We start from the raw sequence: 18,577 nt of genomic DNA, 5'->3' as shown, positions 1-18,577 counted from the left end.
CCTCCCTAACGGTTCAGAGACCCAGTCCCCATTTCCACTACTGGTTCCGCCGAACCAGTGCAAACCAGTAGGAACCTACCTCTGCCCTACTCCTTTTCATTAAACTAGACATATCCAAATTCCTGCAAACGTTCTGTATATGTTTTGGAAGTCCTAAGGTTGTTTCATTCATCTGCCAGCCAATGTCGGCTGGCGACTCCCCGGGGGAGAGCCTTCTCTGTCGCAGCTCCAGCCCTCTGGAACAATCTCCCCGTGGAGATCCGGACCCTTACTACCCTCCCGGCCTTCCGCAAAGCCGTTAAGTCCTGGCAGCTCCAGCAGGCCGGGGGGCTTGTGAAATATCCAGCCCCTCGGAAATTGTGACTGTTGTGTATTTGAATATGTTGTTTTGTGTATTATCCCCTTCCCTTGTTTTATTGTAAGCCACCCGGAGTCCTTCGGGAGTGGGCGGCATACAAGATCAATAAAACTAAACTAAACTAAACTAAACTAATTCAAGAATCGCCCCAGTCTGCCCTTGTTTGGTGATCAATGCAGTGGTAGGATTCAGCCAGTTCGCACCTATTTGGGAGAACCGGTTGGTAACTTTCTAAACAGTTGGGAAAACCGGTTGTTGGAAAAAAAAAACTCATTTTGTTTTTTTCCCACTTTACAGGGCTAATCCTGTAAGGAAGGCAGGAAGGAAACATTCTGGTGTTAGCAGTTAGCAGTTAGACTTATATACCGCTTAATAGGGCTTTCAGCCCTCTCTAAGCGGTTTACAGAGTCGGCATATTGCCCCCCCCCCCAATTTGGGTCCTCATTTCACCCACCTCGGAAGGATGGAAGGCTGAGTCAACCCTGAGCCAGTGAGATTTGAACCGCCGAGCTGCAGAACTAGCAGTCAGCTGAAGTGGCCTGCAGTACTGCATTTAACCACTGCGCCACCTCGGTGTTGTTTCTAGCCTCATCTTCATGGCCCTGCTTACAGAAACTGCCTCTCCGCTTAACCCCTTATTACATTGTCACAGCTAAAGCGAAGCGCCCATCAACATGAGTGATGTTGAGTTGGCCATGCCCACCCAGTCACATGACCACCAAGCCCCACCTACCCTGCTGATCATTAGGACAGAGAACCGGTTGTGAAATTATTTGAATCCCACCACTGGATCAATGTATACCGGTAGTAATTACAATGCAAGTGTGAAGGCCACTGCATTTATTTATTTTTATTAATTAGACTTACATACCGCTTCATAGGGCTTTCAGCCCTCTCTAAGCGGTTTACAAATTTTTTAGCAAATTGAGTCAGCAACTTGTCCCCCACAGTCTGGGTCCTCATTTCACCCACCTTGGAAGGATGGAAGGCTGAGTCAACCTTGAGCCGGTGAGATTTGAACCGCTGAACTGCAGATCACAGTCAGCTGAAGTGGCCTGCAGTGCTGCACCCTAACCACTGCGCCACCTTGGCTCGCAAAGCATCTTCTTTGCTTTCCTTTTAGTGAAAGTGTTAGTCTACTACATTATCAGCCCCAGGAGGAAGGCCACAGAAATTGCGAGGGTGAGCAAAAAGGCCTCTGCTAGGAAGGACTGGATTTCGAGAGGGTCAGCCAGAAGAAGGTGGAGAAGGTCAGCTAGTATAAATGGTCGAAGAGTGAGGTTGTCGTCCCATCTTTCCATGCGATCAAGATCTCACCATGCTTGAGCGAAGGGGAAGGGGAAGCAGAGGCGGTCTGCATCTTGGGAGCGTGGCTGGCCATTCCTGGTGAAGTTTGGTGTTCCTCAAAGCTCATCTGCCGGCTCTTCAAAGCTAACAGCCTCTTCTTCTTCTTCCTGGGGCCATAAGAGGCAGACAACTTGAGTCACCCAGTTGTGGTGGCCATAATCAATGTCACATAAATAAAGCATGAGAATCCCTCCCAAGCCCACCCAACGTAGCACTTACTTTTTGGATTGGATGTAGAACATCAGGATGATTATCCCCAGGATGAGGGCCAGAGGGCTCAGGACATGAAGGGTAGTTCTCCAGATGGGACCTACAGAGGAGAATATCACAAGGACCTTGGCACCAATAGAATAACAGAATTGGGAGGGACTCTGGGGGGGGGCGGATCCTGGATGCCGTGACGAGACGACGTGCGAATCTCAAAGCTCTGAGATCGCACTCGATACTTTTATTGCTGGGGAGTTCTAACGGACCTAAATCATCCCGAAGAGATGGTGAACAGGAAGATTACATCTTGCTGATCTCGGGGATATCGCAAAATCTCCGAGAAAAGCAGGTTTAAAGTCTTATTCTGGCAGTAAAAATTCCAGTCTTTTAAGGCTGACAAAGTCAGGGCAATTTGAAGAAGAAGTGTTTTCAGCTGGTAAGAACCTTTTATTTTTTAAAGAAAAACGGACTGCCTAAAATTTTTTAAAACTAATTTAAATTAAAGAATAGAAGAACCTAGCGGCGATTTTGATCTTTTTAATGGTTTTGGACAGTGGTTATCTTACTCTTTAAATGTTATTCACATGGATTGATTCTAAGTAAACTTTTTCAAACGGATAGATTACTCCAACATTTCTTCTGATTCTCTGTAAGCTGGCTGTAAACTAATTGACTGCAATTTGACTGTTTACATCTTGACACTTTTATTGCTTGGCTGTTTTGGCTTAAGATCTGATAAGATTGTACAGCTGTTTTCTTTGTAGTCTGCTTTCACTTGCGAATGCTTCAGAGGAAGGAACTATATAGGACTTCTAGTCCAGCCCCCTGCTCAAGCAGGAGACCCTCTACCATTCCAGAGAAATGGCCACCCATAAAAACCTCCAGTGATGGAGCACCCACAGCTTCTGGAAGCAAGATGTCCCAATGGTTTAATTGTTCTGTTGGGAAATTTCCCCTTCGTTCCAAGTTGCTTCTCTGCTTAGTTTCCATCCATTGCTTCTTGTTCTACATTTAAGAGCATGGGAGAATAGGTTGACTCCCTCTTCTTTGTGGCAGCCCCTCAAATATTGGAAGGTAATAGCAGTAGACTTATATACCGCTTCATAGGGCTTTCAGCCCTCTCTAAGCGGTTTACAGAGAGTCAGCATATTGCCCCCAACAATCTGGGTCCTCATTTTACCCACCTCGGAAGGATGGAAGGCTGAGTCAACCCTGAGCCGGTGAGATTTGAACCGCTGACCTGCTGATCTAGCAGTAGCCTGCAGTGCTGCATTTAACCACTGTGCCACCTCGGCTCAGTGAAGGTTGCTATCAATCCTTCTTTTCATGAAACTAAAGGTAAAGGTTCCCCTCGCACATATGTGCTAGTTGTTCCTGACTCCAGGGGGTGCTGCTCATCTCTGTTTCAAAGCCAAAGAGCCAGCACTGTCCAAAGACGTCTCCGTGGTCATGTGGCCGGCATGACTCAATGCCGAAGGCGCACGGAACGCTGTTCCCTTCCCACCAAAGGTGGTCCCTATTTTTCTACTTGCATTTTTTTACATGCTTTCGAACTGCTAGGTTGGCAGAAGCTGGGACAAGTCACGGGATCTCACTCCGTTACTCGGCGCTAGGGATTCGAACTGTCAAACTGCCGACCTTCTGATCAACAAGCTCAGCGTCTTAGCTGCTGAGCCACTGCATCATGAAACTAGACATACCCAATTCCTGAAGCTGTTCTTTATATGTTTCAGCCTCCGGTCTCTTAATCATCTGCTTTACTCTTCTCTGCACTCTTTCTAGATCTAGAATCTCAACATCCTTTCTTTGCTAATCACATAGTTTCGTTCTTCACCATTCGGACATTTTTAGTTTCCCAACAATGGTCATTAGATGTTACCAAGGACCAGCAGGGTTTGGTACCCATTTGCTGATTTCACAATAAATACTCCTGTCCACCAGCTGGCAATGGAAGACAAAAACACCATGTGGTAATCTTCAGCCCCACATTTCTGCCTCTGAAGATCGACAGAAGCTGCTGGTCTGTGATCTTTGCAAAGTAGCATGATCTGTGAGTTGTGGCTTAACATGGGATAAGATATAGTATTTCTTATACAGTAATTAACACGCTCTAATGCTAAGGAATTCTACTCCCCCTCCCCACCTGAAAAGAACTCTGTTCCAACTGCCAGTTGCCTTATATCAACATGCTCCAATGCTAAGACATTCTACTCCCCCTCCCCACCTGAAAAGAACTCTGTTCCAACTGCCAGTTGCCTCACATTCCATTACGTCAGTTCAAACTGGCAGATGTTCCACTCCTTCCCTCAGGAGTGGTCTGGGGCTTCTTTCAGTACTAAACGTCGGTACCTCACCAAATATCTATGTCTTCCACCTATGGAACTTCTTTACGGACTCCAGACTCAAGGCGGCGGGAGCGATATTCTCTTATGTGTTTCAATCACCGACCACCAGTGAGCCACCGGGTTGAACTGGAGTGAACTGGATTTCTCCTGCATTGCCCAATCACATAGTTTCGTCGTGAAGCTTGGGTATCCAGCATTTCATATTTCTGTATTTCCAACAGAATTGGTGTCACATTGGTAGACAGACAAAAAGGAGTGTTGTGGTGGTCTAGAGGTGGAGTTCTCGCCTCACAATCGGGAGGCAGTCAGTTCGATCCTAGGTAGAAGCAGATATTTCTCTCTCTCTCTGGGCACACTGAAAATATATCCGCCAAACAAAACTCTGGATTGGCGACAGGAAGGGCATCCGGCCATTAAAACGCACTGCTAGCTTCATTCAGTTGCCCAGACTCTTCCCCGCAAGTGATTATTGGGTCCTTAAATGAAGATGATGATTAGTAGATAGAAGATGATGATTAGTAGATAGACTAAAAAGCCACATGTTTTGTCATGCAATAAATGGATGACAGGAGGTTGTGGAACAATAGCAATAGCAGTTAGACTTATAACAGTTAGATTTATATACCGCTTCATAGGGCTTTCAGCCCTCTCTAAGCGGTTTACAGAGTCAGCATATTTGCCCCCAACAACAATCCGGGTCCTCATTTTACCCACCTCGGAAGGATGGAAGGCTGAGTCAACCCTGAGCCCGTGAGATTTGAACAGCCGAACTACAGAACTGCAGTCAGCTGAAGTAGCCTGCAGTGCTGCATTTAACCACTGCGCCACCTCGGCTCTATCATCCTGGTTAAAGGTGTTAAGGACTGTAACCAGGAACATCCTAGTTAAAGGTGTTAAGGACTGTAAGCTTAACACAGTGTTAAGCTGTCGCTGGCTGGGGAATTCTGGGAGTTGAAGTCCAGACATCTTCAAGTTGCCAAGGTTGAGAAACACTGGCTTAACATCTTCAAGAGGCTAAGATATGAGCAGGAAAAAGAAGGGTTGTTTAGTTGTCCACATAGTTCAGGGACATCTCCAAGCCAGAAAACTAGATCAGGTAAGGTCTGGTATCTTCCAACCATCCAAAGCCACCTACCTAAAAAGAGGAATGCCTGGATCTGAAGCTTCCAGATAGATTTCTCTTGAACAGGGAAGCTCTCAAGAAGATCCCCAAGAAAATATGGGTCCTTTTAAAAAAAGATCTGTCCCTGGAACCATTGCAACAGCTCTCTTACTTTTAATATCCAGTTTCTCACCTAGATTTGGGGGACCAGTAGGCGTCTCCTGGTGCTTTTGATGTGGAGGATAGGTTTCTGGTGAGAAAAAAGAAGATAGAATGGAGCAGAGAATTCCAGAATGGAGACCCAGGAAGAATCTCTGTTTACAGAGGCCGAACTGATACAACATAAACACAACACACCCAACAACCCATGTCGTCGGTTGGATTTCAAATTCTCTCACTGTGCACAACTGGCTGACGTTTGCAAAGCTATTGTTTCTGGCTGAAGAGGTTGTGTAAACCCTGAGTAAACACATCTGTCATGGTTCCTTTCAAGGAGCCAAGGTGGCGCAGTGGTTAAATGCAGCACTGCAGGCTACTGCTAGATCAGCAGGTCAGCGGTTCAAATCTCACCGGCTCAGGGTTGACTCAGCCTTCCATCCTTCCGAGGTGGGTAAAATGAGGACCCAGATTGTTGTTGGGGGCAATATGCTGACTCTCTGTAAACCGCTTAGAGAGGGCTGAAAGGCCTATGAAGCGGTATATAAGTCTACTGCTATTGCTATTGCTATTGCTATAACTACAGCAACAAACCCTCCCAGGCTTCAACAATTGTGGGTGGGTTCAGCAAACCGTGATCCAGCGAAGGGGGTTTGTGCCATGGGTGGATGGAGCCAGAAGCTGGGTGGCATTCTCCGCTTAAATGTTGAGTTGCTTTGGTCTCCCCTCAACTGCAAGATTTAATCAGATTCATTTAGCCAGCTGGTTACCCTAAAGCTCCGGAGATGCAGGTGGATATCCTTGGTTATTAGTTGGTTATTAATGGGACTCAAACAATGTTTCTCAAGATTACCAACCTTGAGATGTGTAGACTTCAGTTCCCAGGAATTCTGGGAGTTGAAGTCCAGTCCACACATCTTAAAGTTGATAACATCTATGGAGATTCTCCCTTTTGAGATGAAGTTTATTTTATTCAATTTTCACATTCCATTTGCAATCATTTATATACAGGGTATTTACTATAAGAAAAGAAAAAAAAAAGAAAAAGGGAATAAAACGAACAAGTAAAAAGGAAACACAACTCATCATTCACAACCCCACCTAACCCTTGCGTCCTCCATACACCCCATCTACCCCCTCCAACTTTCCTTTCTCCCTCTAACACTCCCCTCCTACTTCCCTTTCCCCTCAAGCCTTCCTTCTCCCCTTACTCCCCAGACACCCTCCTTACATTCCCCTTACTCCTTATTCCCCTTACTCCTTCCTTACTCCTCCCTCTTCCTTCCCTCTACCTCCCTCCTTGGTGTATGCCTTTATTCGAGTGTTGTTTGATCTGATAAAAGTAAAGTAAACCAAGGAAAATAATAATAATAATAATAATAATAAAAAAAAAGGAACCACCGTATATAAATACATTCTTGTTCTTATTAAAACTATATTAACACCCCCCCACCCCACCCCCCACAATCCCCATCCCTAATCCTCCCGACTTCCCAGGGTCCACACCTGGCACTACCTTCTATCTAAGATATCTTGTATACATATGGATTAAAAAATAAAAGTAATATATCAAAAAAAAAAAAAAAAAAAAAAAAGAAAAGCAAAGAAAGAGAAAAAAAAAGGAAAAAAAGAAAAGAGAAAAGAGAAAAAAGAAAAAAAGAAACCACTCTTTGTGTTGATCTCAGCCCCCCATCTTTATCTATGCTTAAATAGTATAAATCATTCTATCTATATTTTATTCTCATCTCTTACTTCTTTGCTATTTACCCCGACCTTCTGTAGATTCTCCCGTTCCCTTCCTAAACCTCATGATCCCTTCCAGTAAGATTTAAGCAGCGTAGTTTATGCCATATATTCAAATATAACTTTACAGACAAGTAATCAAACTTTCCCATCTAGTAAAATTTAAACAACGTAAATGATCTTTCTTTACCCCTTTTTCAAACAGTAATTCAAAATAATCTAACCCGATTTCCCCTTCTTAGTAAAGTTAAGCAGCATAGATCAGATATTACTTTACACAGGAATCAATTTCTGTAATTCCAACCGACTTCCCCTTCTAATAGAATTTAAATAACTTAGTTCATTCCACATGTATTTTACCCTCATCCCCCACTTGTCTGATATTTACCACTATCAAATTTATACTACCATTTGTTTAAAATATAACTCAGAGCGATTTGTAGCATGAATCCTTCCACATATTCCAATAATACTTTCAGCAAAATTCAGTTAACCTTCTATTTTAAGGTAGTCGCTTCTAACAAAATTTAAACAACATAAATCATTCCACATTCTTTTTACAGTTATCTTAAGATAATCCCAAGCGGCTTCCTGTTCTAATAAGCTTTAAACAACGTAAATTTTGCCCTCATCCCTTGCTTGTCTAATATTTATCACAAATAACGTAGTACTACCATTTGTTTAAAATATAACTCAGAGCGATTTGTAGCATGAATCATTCCACATATTCTAATAATACTTTCAGCAAGATTCAGTTAACCTTCTATTTTAAGGTAGTCGCTTCTAACAAAGTTTAAACAACATAAATCATTCCACATTCTTTTTACAGTTATCTTAAGATAATCCCAAGCGGCTTCCTGTTCTAATAAGCTTTAAACAACGTAAATTTTGCCCTCATCCCTTGCTTGTCTGATATTTACCACAAATAACGTAGTTCATTCCACATGCATTTTACCCTCATCTCTTGCTTGTCTAATATTTACCACTATCAAATTTATACTAGCGTTTATTTGAAAAATAACTCAGAACTATTACAACCAACTTTCCCTTCAAATAAAAGTTAAATAGCATGGATCATATTCAAATAATGCTTTCAGCAAGAGTCAGTTAACCTTCTATTTTAAAATAGTCCCATCTAACAAAGTTTAAACAACATAAATCATTCCGCATTCTTTTAACCACTATCAGATTTATGCTAACATTACTTTAGAATCTAGCTCAAAGTAGTTTCACCCAGCTTTCCCTTCTGATAAAAATTAGTCCACTTTTTCTACCGGAGAGAGGTCTCAAACCCCCATTCAGTCCTCAACTTTAGGAAGTCTTTTGAAGTATCTAAATTCTCGATCTGCGTTCTTCTGCTTCTCCGAGGGAGGAGGGGCTACCCCCTCCATCTTGCAGCCGCATGGCCAGCCGTTTGCTTTCTCCTTCCGCTTGTCTCTCCTCTCTTCCAAGCGCGTCAGGAAGTCCCGCCTTCAGAATCCTACAATAGAAATCTTGAGCCTCCGAAACAGAGTTAAGACGAAATCTTTGATTCTCAAATGTAACCGTGATGCCGGCAGGGGCCTCCCATCTGTATCGAATCTGTTGACTCCTAAGCTCTTTAGTTAAAAAGGCGTAGTCCCTTCTTGCTCTCAACATTTGGAAAGGTATATCTTTGAAGACAATCACGTCCTGGTCATCAACTCGGAGACTGTTATTATAAAACTTTTGCACAATCGCGTTTCTAGATTCTTTTGTAGAGAAATGTATAATTATGTCCCTCGGGAGCTGTCGCTGTTCCGCTATCAATGAGTTCTGGCGATAGATTTTCCGAATCTGCCAATCAAAGTTAAGTCCCGGGCTTCCCAGCGCATGGCTGAAGGCTTCAGCAAATGTCTGTTTTAAATTCTCTTGCTCCTTTTCACGGAATCCTCTGACTCTTATTGAAAATGCCTTCCTATCAAAATTTAGCGTCATAAGCTGTTCTTCGTTATTTCTAATTTTTTCTTGTAAAATTTGAATATTGGTAGTCAAATCAAAATTAGCCTTCTCCAGACTTTCCAATCTGTTCTCTATTTCAGCAGAGTAATCTGACAGGGCAGACACGGCTGCAAACGTATTCGCCTTCATTTGATTAACTTTAGATTTTAGATCCTCATAAAGTTGCAATACAAATTCCTTAAGCTCTTGCTTAAGGGCATTAAATATTTTAAAGAGATATTCCTGTGTTAAAACTTCTCCAGTAGAGGGCGTAGGAGACAAAGGTTGTGTTTCCAAAAAAGATTGTTTAAATTCTTGAGACACATTTGTAGCAAGACGTTTCTTTGATCTGGGTGCCATAATAGATAAACAAGTAAGCAATGCTTCGCTCCCCTCTATTTCCAAAGAAAAAGAGTTAATTTTGTTAAGGAGCGGTCTGCAGGAAGATAAGCCCGGCTAAGTACATCCAGTAATCATCCACGGAGAGAAATCGCCATTTTAAAGTCTATTTAAACAAAGAAGTCTTTAAGACAAATGGTGCTGGTATTTAAGATAGTAATAAAAGCATAAATCTCACAGGGGTGGTACCCTCCCGTATCAACTCTAGCTTGGAAAAAACTTTGTTTTGTCCTGGGGGGGGCTAGCCTGTCTGGGGCTGCCAAAAAAAAAAAAGGCAGCTGAGAAGAACTGGCCGGAGATAAAGGCTCCGCTTCGGCTGGATCTAATCTCTTCCACAGCCAAAAAAAGAAAAAGGCTGTGGCTTACGAATAGACCCTAACCTACGGAGCTATCCTCCCTGCCCCTTTCTTAGCCAAAAAGGGGTGCTATCTATGATCTTATTTAGATATACAGACCAGATCTCTGAGGAGCTCGGTGGAGCCCTCCTCGGCAACAGGCCACGCCCACAGGAAGTCCCTATGGAGATTCTCAATCATGGTTGTCCCAAAGGTGCTTTTTTTCAAGGTTTAGAGCAGTGTTTCTCAACCTTGGCAACTTGAAGATGTCCGGACTTCAACTCCCAGAATTCCCCAGCCAGCGAATGCTGGCTGGGGAATTCTGGGAGTTGAAGTCCGGACATCTTCAAGTTGCCAAGGTTGAGAAACACTGGTTTAGAGTGAGAAAGTGGTGAGATTCAATTTTTTTTTTACTACCAGTTCTGTGGGTGTGGTTTGGTGGGCGTGGCTTGGTGGGCATGGTAGGGGAAGGATACTGCAAAATCCCCATTCCCTCCCCACTCCAGGGGAAGGATCTAAACCTGGCAACTCTACGACATGTGGACTTCAGATTACAGATTAACAAAGTAGGAAGGGACCTTGTAGGTCATCTAGTCCAACCCCCTGCCCAAGATACCCCTACACCATTTCTGACAGAGGGCAGTCCAGTCTCTTCTTGAAAGCCTCCAGGGATGAAGCTCCCACAACTTCCGAAGGCAACTTCTGTTCCATGGGTTGATTGTTCTCACTGTCAGGAAATTCCTTCTCGTTTCCAGGTTGAATTTCTCCTTGGTCAGTTTCCATCCATGATTCCTTGTCTGGTCTTCAGGTGGCTTGGAAAACAGCTTGACACCCCCCCCCCTCTCTGGGGCAGCCCCTCAAATATTGGAAGATGCTATCATGTCTCCCCTGGTCCTTCTTTTCATTAAATTAGCCATGCCCAATTCCTGCAACTGTTTTTCATATGTTTTAGCCTCCAGTCCCCTCATCATCCTGGTTGTTCTTCTCTGCACTCTTTCTAAAGTGTCAACATTTTTTTTATAGCGTGGTGACCAAAACTGGATGTGGTCTTACTAAGGCATAGAATAGAATAGAATAGAATAGAATAGAATAGAACGGAATAGAACAGAATAGAACAGAATAGAATAACAGAGTTGGAAGGGACCTTCGAGGTCTTCTAGTCCAACCCCCTGCCTAGACAGGAAACCCTACACCACTTCAGACAAAGGGTTATCCAACATCTTTTTGAAAACTTCCAGTGTTGGCGCATTCACAACTTCTGGAGGCAAGTTGTTCCACTGATGAATTGTTCTGTCAGGAAATTTCTCCCCAGTTCTAAGTTGCTTCTCTCCTTGATTAGTTTCCACCCATTGCTTCTTGTTCTGCCCTCAGGCGCTTTGGAGAATAGCTTGACTCCCTCTTCTTTGTGGCAACCCCTGAGATATTGGAAGACTGCTATCATGTCTCCCCTGGTCCTTCTCTTCCCTAGACTAGCCATGCCCAGTTCTTGCAATTGTCCATCGTATCTTTTAGTCTCCAATCCCCTCATCATCCTGGTTGCTCTTCTCTGCACTCTTTCTAGAGTCTCCACATCTTTTTTACGGTGTGGTGACCAAAACTGGACGCAGTACTCTAGGTGTGGTCTTACTTAAGGCTTTATAGAGTGGTAGTAGTACCTCTCTTGATCTTGATTGTATCCCTCTGTTAATGCAGTTTAGGATTGCATTGGCTTTTTTGGCTGCTGGCTCATATTTAAGTGGTTGTCCATCAAGACTCCAAAATCCCCCCTCACAGTTACCTCTATTAAGCCTAGTTTCAACCCCCAGATTTCCTCTGCCAGCCAGGCCAAATTTGGAGAGCCCTGTTTTAGGAGAATGAACATTTAAATGACTTACAACCAATTTCGTTGTATTTAAGTACAATGACAATAAAGGTTATACTTATACTTATTCAGGCCCCATTGTTGATGGCTTGAAAAGAGGACCACACAAGTTTTAAGAAGACCCTTCTTTAGATGCAGCTAATTTTTCAAATCAGTGAAAAAGAGTTGTCGACATGACCCCAGAGCAGATCAAGAAGGGGGTGAGTTTGGGGGTCTTGGAGTAAAGAGATTAACGGAAGGGACCTTGCAGGTCATCTAGTCCAACCCCCTGCCCAAGCAGGAGACCTTACCTAGGATTGAACCCCCAACCTTTGGGTTGTGAGGCAGATGCTCCACCTTTAGGCCACCGATCTTGACCTTCTGACTGCGCTTTTAATTCTTTGGACTCCTTCCCTGGACACGCCATTAGCATGAGGCCTCTGACAGGTTCTCCGTCTTTTGATGGCATCTCCATACTCACCATTATCTCCTTCAAGGTGTCTTTGGTGGGACATTGGAAGTCCACTGGTGACATAGGGCTGGCTCTCCAAGTGGATCATGGAGAACATCGTGGCTTTCCCAGAAGGGGTGTGGATCTCTAGGGAACCAACGGTTTTGTCTGCAAAAAAGGTTTTCAGCAGGTTAGAAGTTCTATTTTTTTTTCTTCAGGGCATCCAAGACACAGAACTGAGCAGAACAGAACAGAACAGAACAGAACAGAATTCTTTATTGGCCAAGTGTGACCCAGACTGTTAGAGGCAAGAGGCTGACTCTGCAAACCGCTTTGGATTATAAAGCACTGTGAAGCGGTGTATAAGTCTAAAGTCTAAAAATCCATGCCGATTGCCAAATATCCTAATTTTGATCTTATGACGGTGGAGACTTTACGATAGTCATAAGTCCAAGGTAAAAGTAAAGGTTCCCCCTCGCACATATGTGCTAGTCGTTCCTGACTCTAGGGGTGCAGTGCTCATCTCTGTTTCAAAGCCGAAGAGCCAGCGCTGTCTGAAGACGTCTCCGTGGTCATGTGGCCGGCATGACTCAACGCCGAAGGCGCACGGAACGCTGTTCCCTTCCCACCAAAGGTGGTTCCTATTTTTCTACTTGCATTTTTAACGTGCTTTCGAACTGCTAGGTTGGCAGAAGCTGGGACAAGTCACGGGAGCTCCCTCCGTTATGCGGCGCTAGGGATTCAAACCGCTGAACTGCCGACCTTTCTGATCGACAAGCTCAGCGTCTTAGCCCCTGAGCCACCGCGTCCCTGTGCAAGGACTCAGTTGCCATTTCCTTTCCTCAGCGGCGTTGAAGCTTCAAACGATTGCTAAATGAACGGTCATAACTCGAGGACTATCTGTATCCCGTGAAAACATCCATGGTTGCCTTACTTTCCGGTCCACCCGCCAAGCTGTCCGAGGGGGCTTCTTTCGGCTCGCCGAGTCCAGCAGCTCTCGCCAGCTCCGTGGCGCAGACGATTGAGCCCGCGTCGGTCTCCCATCTGCTGAACCTGCCTCTCTCCCGCGACAGGAAGGCGCTGTGTCCTCCCGGCTTCCCGCTGAGATGAAGGCCGCGTCCTTGTAAGGTCAGGCGGCCTTTCCTGCTGCACGACCAGGCCTGAAGCGGCCCCTCCTCACAGGGCGCCAAGCGGGCTACTGCCCATTTTTCTGCGTTGGAGGCCGCCAGGCACTCCCCGGTGTGTCGGTTGACCACAGCCCAGGCCATCGTGTCCCAGCTCCACTGGTGCTCTGGGGAGCGCGCCTGGCATTCGGACAGGCTGACCCTCCCAGCTTTGTGGGGCGAGGCGTGGATGCACTTCCGCAGGCGGACATTTTGGATGAGAAAGCTGCGCCCTCCCAGATCTGAGGGGGGAGAATAAAGAAAGCGTTACGTTTTCGAGGAACGGGAACAGGAGAGGGGAGCCTCTTTGAGTAAAGTTTTTAGTAACTAGCAGTTCCTTTGATTAATGTAGCCAGTTCGGCCTAATGGTTTAAGACAGTGTTTTTCAACCTTTTTTGTGCAAAGGCACACTTTTTTCATGAAAAAAATCACGAGGCACACCACCATTAGAAAATGTTAAAAAAAATTAACTCTGTGCCTATATTGACTATATATAAAGTGTTTTTCCCACGGCACACCTTACACTATGTCACGGCACACTAGTGTGCCGCGGCACAGTGGTTGAAAAACACTGGTTTAAGACACTAGTCTAGAAAGCAAGAGGTGATGAGTTCCAGTCCTGCTTTGGCCATGAAAACTGACTTTGGGCCAATCACCAGGAGACTGGGAGTTCTAGTCCCACCTTAGGAATGGAAGCCGGCTGGGTGACTTTGGGCCAATCACCAGGAGACTGGGAGTTCTAGTCCCACCTTAGGAATGGAAACCAGCTGGGTGACTTTGGGCCAATCACCAGGAGACGGGGAGTTCTAGTCCCACCTTGGGAATGGAAGCCGGCTGGGTGACTTTGGGTCAATCACCAGGAGACTGGGAGTTCTAGTCCCACCTTGGGAATGGAAGCCGGCTGGGTGACTTTGGGTCAATCACCAGGAGACTGTGAGTTCTAGTCCCACCTTGGGAATGGAAGCCGGCTGGGTGACTTTGGGCCAATCACCAGGAGACTGGGAGTTCTAGTCCCACCTTGGGAATGGAAGCCGGCTGGGTGACTTTGGGTCAATCACCAGGAGACTGTGAGTTCTAGTCCCACCTTGGGAATGGAAGCCGGCTGGGTGACTTTGGGCCAATCACCAGGAGACTGGGAGTTCTAGTCCCACCTTGGGAATGGAAGCCGGCTGGGTGACTTTGGGTCAATCACCAGGAGACTGGGAGTTCTAGTCCCACCTTGGGAATGGAAGCCGGCTGGGTGACTTTGGGTCAATCACCAGGAGACTGTGAGTTCTAGTCCCACCTTGGGAATGGAAGCCAGCTGGGTGACTTTGGGCCAATCACCAGGAGACTGGGAGTTCTAGTCCCACCTTGGGAATGGAAGCCGGCTGGGTGACTTTGGGTCAATCACCAGGAGACTGTGAGTTCTAGTCCCACCTTGGGAATGGAAGCCGGCTGGGTGACTTTGGGCCAATCACCAGGAGACTGGGAGTTCTAGTCCCACCTTGGGAATGGAAGCCGGCTGGGTGACTTTGGGCCAATCACCAGGAGATGGGGGATTCTAGTCCCCTCTTAGGTATGAAAGCCGGCTGGGTGACTTTGGGCCAATCACCAGGAGACTGGGAGTTCTAGTCTCACCTTAGAAATGGAAGCCGGCTGGGTGACTTTGGGCCAATCACCAGGAGACGGGGAGTTCTAGTCCCACCTTAGGAATGGAAGCCAGCTGGGTGACTTTGGGCCAATCACCAGGAGACGGGGAGTTCTAGTCCCACCTTAGGAATGGAAGCCAGCTGGGTGACTTTGGGCCAATCACCAGGAGACGGGGAGTTCTAGTCCCACCTTAGGAATGGAAGCCGGCTGGGTGACTTTGGGCCAATCACCAGGAGACTGTGAGTTCTAGTCCCACCTTAGGAATGGAAGCCGGCTGGGTGACTTTGGGCCAATCACCAGGAGACTGTGAGTTCTTGTCCCCTCTTAGGAATGGAAGCCGGTTGGGTGACTTTTGGTCAATCACCAGAAGACTGGGAGTTCTAGTTTCACCTTAGACATCCAGCTGGCTGACTTTGGGCCAGCCCTTCTCTCCCAGCCCAACCTACCTCACAGGGGTGTTGTGGTGGGGAAAATAGGAAGAAGAAAGAGTATTAGCTAGGCTCCCCACTTACAGTTATTTGTAGAAATAACGAAGGCAAAATATAAATGAAATAAATAAACAAAGCATGTTAATGGAGCATCCGGATTCACTTAACAACTGTATTACTTATTTAGGAACTATGACGATTCACTTAACAGATTAACAGATTAAAAGAGTTGGAAAGGGCCTTGTAGGTCATCTAGTCCAACCCCCCACCCCTCCGGCCAGGCAAAACTCACTTGACTGGCTTAGCAACAGACGTTTGGGGCTCAATTGTCGTCATAAAGCAAGGACTACGTAAAGAGTGACCAAAACATCTACGTGAGTCTTCTGAGAGCAGAATAAAAACTCCACTAGTTATTTTTTTATGTCCGATGTAAATACAGGTGGTCCTCAACTTACAGCCATTCATATAGTGACAGATCGAAGTTGCAATGCCACTGACACCCATTAACTCCGCTGTCAGGAGGTAGCAAAAGGGGATCGCACGACCCCCAGGACAGTGCAACCGTCATAAATGCGAGTCAGTTGCCCACCGTCTGGATTTTGAGCCTGGGAATGCTGCAATGGTCCTAGGGGGTGAAAATGGTCATAAGTCACTTTTTCCGGTGCCGTTGTAACTTTGAATGGTCGCTAAATGAAATGTTGTAAGTCAAGGACGATCTGTAGCAGGAGTCACCAACCTTCCGGGCCTCAGGGACCACTCAATTCATCATTTTAAATCCCGCTAATACGATCTGCCTAATGACCAGCTGGGTGGGCGTGGCTAGGTGGTCATGTGACTGGGTGGGCGTGGCAAACTGAATGTCACTCACGTCGAGGGGGCGCCGGCCTCTACTCCTCCTATCCGAACTCCTTAGGGCCCCCAACAGAAGCAGTTGCTGGCGCTAAGCAGCCCCCAGGAGAAAGAGTTGGCCAAACAGCTCAGTTCAAATTGGATCTGACCGAGAAGGAGGCTCAGAAGAAGGACCTCACTGAGGACTAGGAGCATAGGCTTTCCAAGCAAAGGGAAGACCTGCGGGAGTGCAAGGGCCAGGGACCGGCGCCTGGAGGCTCGGCGGGCTGAGATGGTCAGCCAGTTCCAGGCCATGATGCAGTCCCACTGGAACGAGGCCCTGGGGCTCTTCGCCACCAGCGGTGCTTCCCTCCAGCCTTCGCCCAAAGCCCCCCACCAGGAGGCTGAAGCAGACCCCAAGTTGGAATTTCTGCCCCCCCCCTCTGAACCCCACAAAAAGACCCCAAAGGGGGAGACTCTCCGCAGCAACACAAGCGTCCATTGCATTTATCCAGCTCAGGGGTCGTAGTTTGAGGATCCCTGATTCAGTGCAATATAAAAAAGGCAAATAATTATTTTGCGGACCACCAAAACTTTCTCACTGATCACCAGTGGGTGACTGTTGATCTATATAGTCCTAATGTTTTCTTTTTAAATTGTTGCACAAGCCATTCTATTCTATTCTATTCTATTCCTATTCTCTCTTCTTCTTCTTCTAAGAGCAGAGGTGGTGCAGTGGTTAAATTCAGCACTGCAGGCCACTTCAGCTGACTGTTATCTGCAGTTCAGTGGTTCTAATCTCACCGGCTCAAGGTTGACTCAGCCTTCCATCCTTCCGAGGTGGGTAAAATGAGGACCCGGATTGTTGTTGGGGGCGATATGCTGACTCTGTAAACCGCTTAGAGAGGGCTGAAAGGCCTATGAAGCGGTATATAAGTCTAACTGCTATCGCTATTGCTATTCTTCTCCTCCTCCTCCTCCTCCTCCTCCTCCTCCTCCTCCTCCTCCTCCTCCTCCTCCTCCTCCTCCTTTTCTTCTTCTTCTTCTTCTTCTTCTTCTTCTTCTTCTTCTCCTCCTCCTCCTCCTCCTCCTCCTTCTCCTTCTCCTTCCTCCTCCTCCTCCTCCTCTCCTTCTCCTTCTTTTTATCCTCCAGTCCCCTAATTTAGTTAAAGTATTCCTTATTTTTCACAATTACGAGTGAGTCCCACAGCCAAGCCAACCTTTCTCCTAGAGAACTGGGACTCTTATCACAAAGATCTGGTTCTCATGATTTTCTTGGAAGACAAGCCAGCTCGAAAACGTGACTTCTGCCACACATTCATGCTTGATTTAGATTTCAAATTGTGTCCTCCTTCAACTCTCCACAGTTGTTTAGGACGTGCGGTGAACCGAAGAAGCTTCTTGGATGAGAAGCGAAAGGTTTTCAAGGGAAAAAGAAGAAGAAAGTCCAGTTGCCTCTTGAAAATGCACCTTTGGGACAACCAGGACCTGGAGGACGGAGAATCTCCGTAGACATTTTAGGCTGTGCCGTTTGTGAGACTTTTCCTAAAACTTTTCCCTGCCTCGGTTTCCCTTAATTCAAATCGCCTATTTACTGCACCCAGGGACTTTCAAAGTCCTTTCGTTGCCCGGGGCAACCAGCCCACCACAAAAGGCACAAGAAGTTTCCCCCCCCCCCCAGAAATAAAAACCCAAACAGGATTTCAATGAAAGGAAGGGGAGAAAAAAATGTGTTTCATCGGATTGATCAAGCAGAATTAATAGAAAATCAATAAAAAGAAGCCAGGAGCAAAATAACACACTTACCCTGCAGCCCCAAAAGGAGGATTATCCACCTTAAGCTTCCATTAAAAAGGAGCATTGTCGCTTGCCAAAGAAAGTGTGTGTGTGCTTGTGTGTCTGAGAGTGTGTGAGTGCATCGGTGTGTGCCTTTGTGCATGCCAGCGGGGTGGGGGGTGTGGGGGAAACAGTTTAGAAAAGAACAAACTGTACTGCAAAAGAAAAACTTGGTGAGTTTCTTTTCATTCCCCAAATTTGGCAGCCCTTTAAGGAAAAAACAATGTTAAAAAACAAATGCATCATTAAAATAAACAAAATATTTGGGGGGGAGGAATGATAAGAAGAGCAAGGTGGTAGAGTCCCATTAGAGGAAGGGATCCCTGCTAAGGGAGGCAGGGAGGGAGGGGTGGAATTGGGAAAGAGCTGCCAAATTTCCATGGTGTGTATTTGCATCCTTGGTACTAACTGAGCTGGGTGGTTTCCTGGCAGACGTTTCATGACCCAA

At 46.0% G+C, this 18,577-nt stretch overlaps 1 protein-coding gene across 2 annotated transcripts; it reads right to left on the bottom strand.

The window, feature by feature from the left end:
- Positions 1 to 1,310: 1,310 nt before the first annotated feature.
- LOC148042206 (uncharacterized) lies at positions 1,311 to 18,212 on the bottom strand. 2 transcript variants are annotated; one of them, XM_087703184.1, is made up of 6 exons: positions 18,100 to 18,212; positions 13,177 to 13,647; positions 12,273 to 12,410; positions 5,553 to 5,609; positions 1,925 to 2,015; positions 1,311 to 1,812 (listed from the first exon to the last, which is right to left on the bottom strand). In XM_087703184.1, exons 1-6 carry the CDS (start codon positions 18,152 to 18,154, stop codon positions 1,614 to 1,616), a joined length of 1,011 nt encoding a protein of 336 aa, XP_087559310.1. In that variant the 5' UTR covers positions 18,155 to 18,212; the 3' UTR covers positions 1,311 to 1,613. The 2 variants fall into 2 exon arrangements, with proteins under 2 accessions (XP_087559310.1, XP_087559311.1); XM_087703185.1 differs by lacking the exon at positions 5,553 to 5,609.
- Positions 18,213 to 18,577: the final 365 nt, after the last annotated feature.

This window comes from Thamnophis sirtalis, unplaced genomic scaffold (assembly GCF_051295495.1).
Source record: "Thamnophis sirtalis isolate CommonGarterSnake01/CBP01778 unplaced genomic scaffold, rThaSir2_p1.2 scaffold_46, whole genome shotgun sequence".
NCBI classification, from domain to species: domain Eukaryota; kingdom Metazoa; phylum Chordata; class Lepidosauria; order Squamata; family Natricidae; genus Thamnophis; species Thamnophis sirtalis.
The sequence above is the reverse complement of the archived record's forward strand: the minus strand, read 5'-3'. Positions and strand labels throughout refer to the sequence as shown.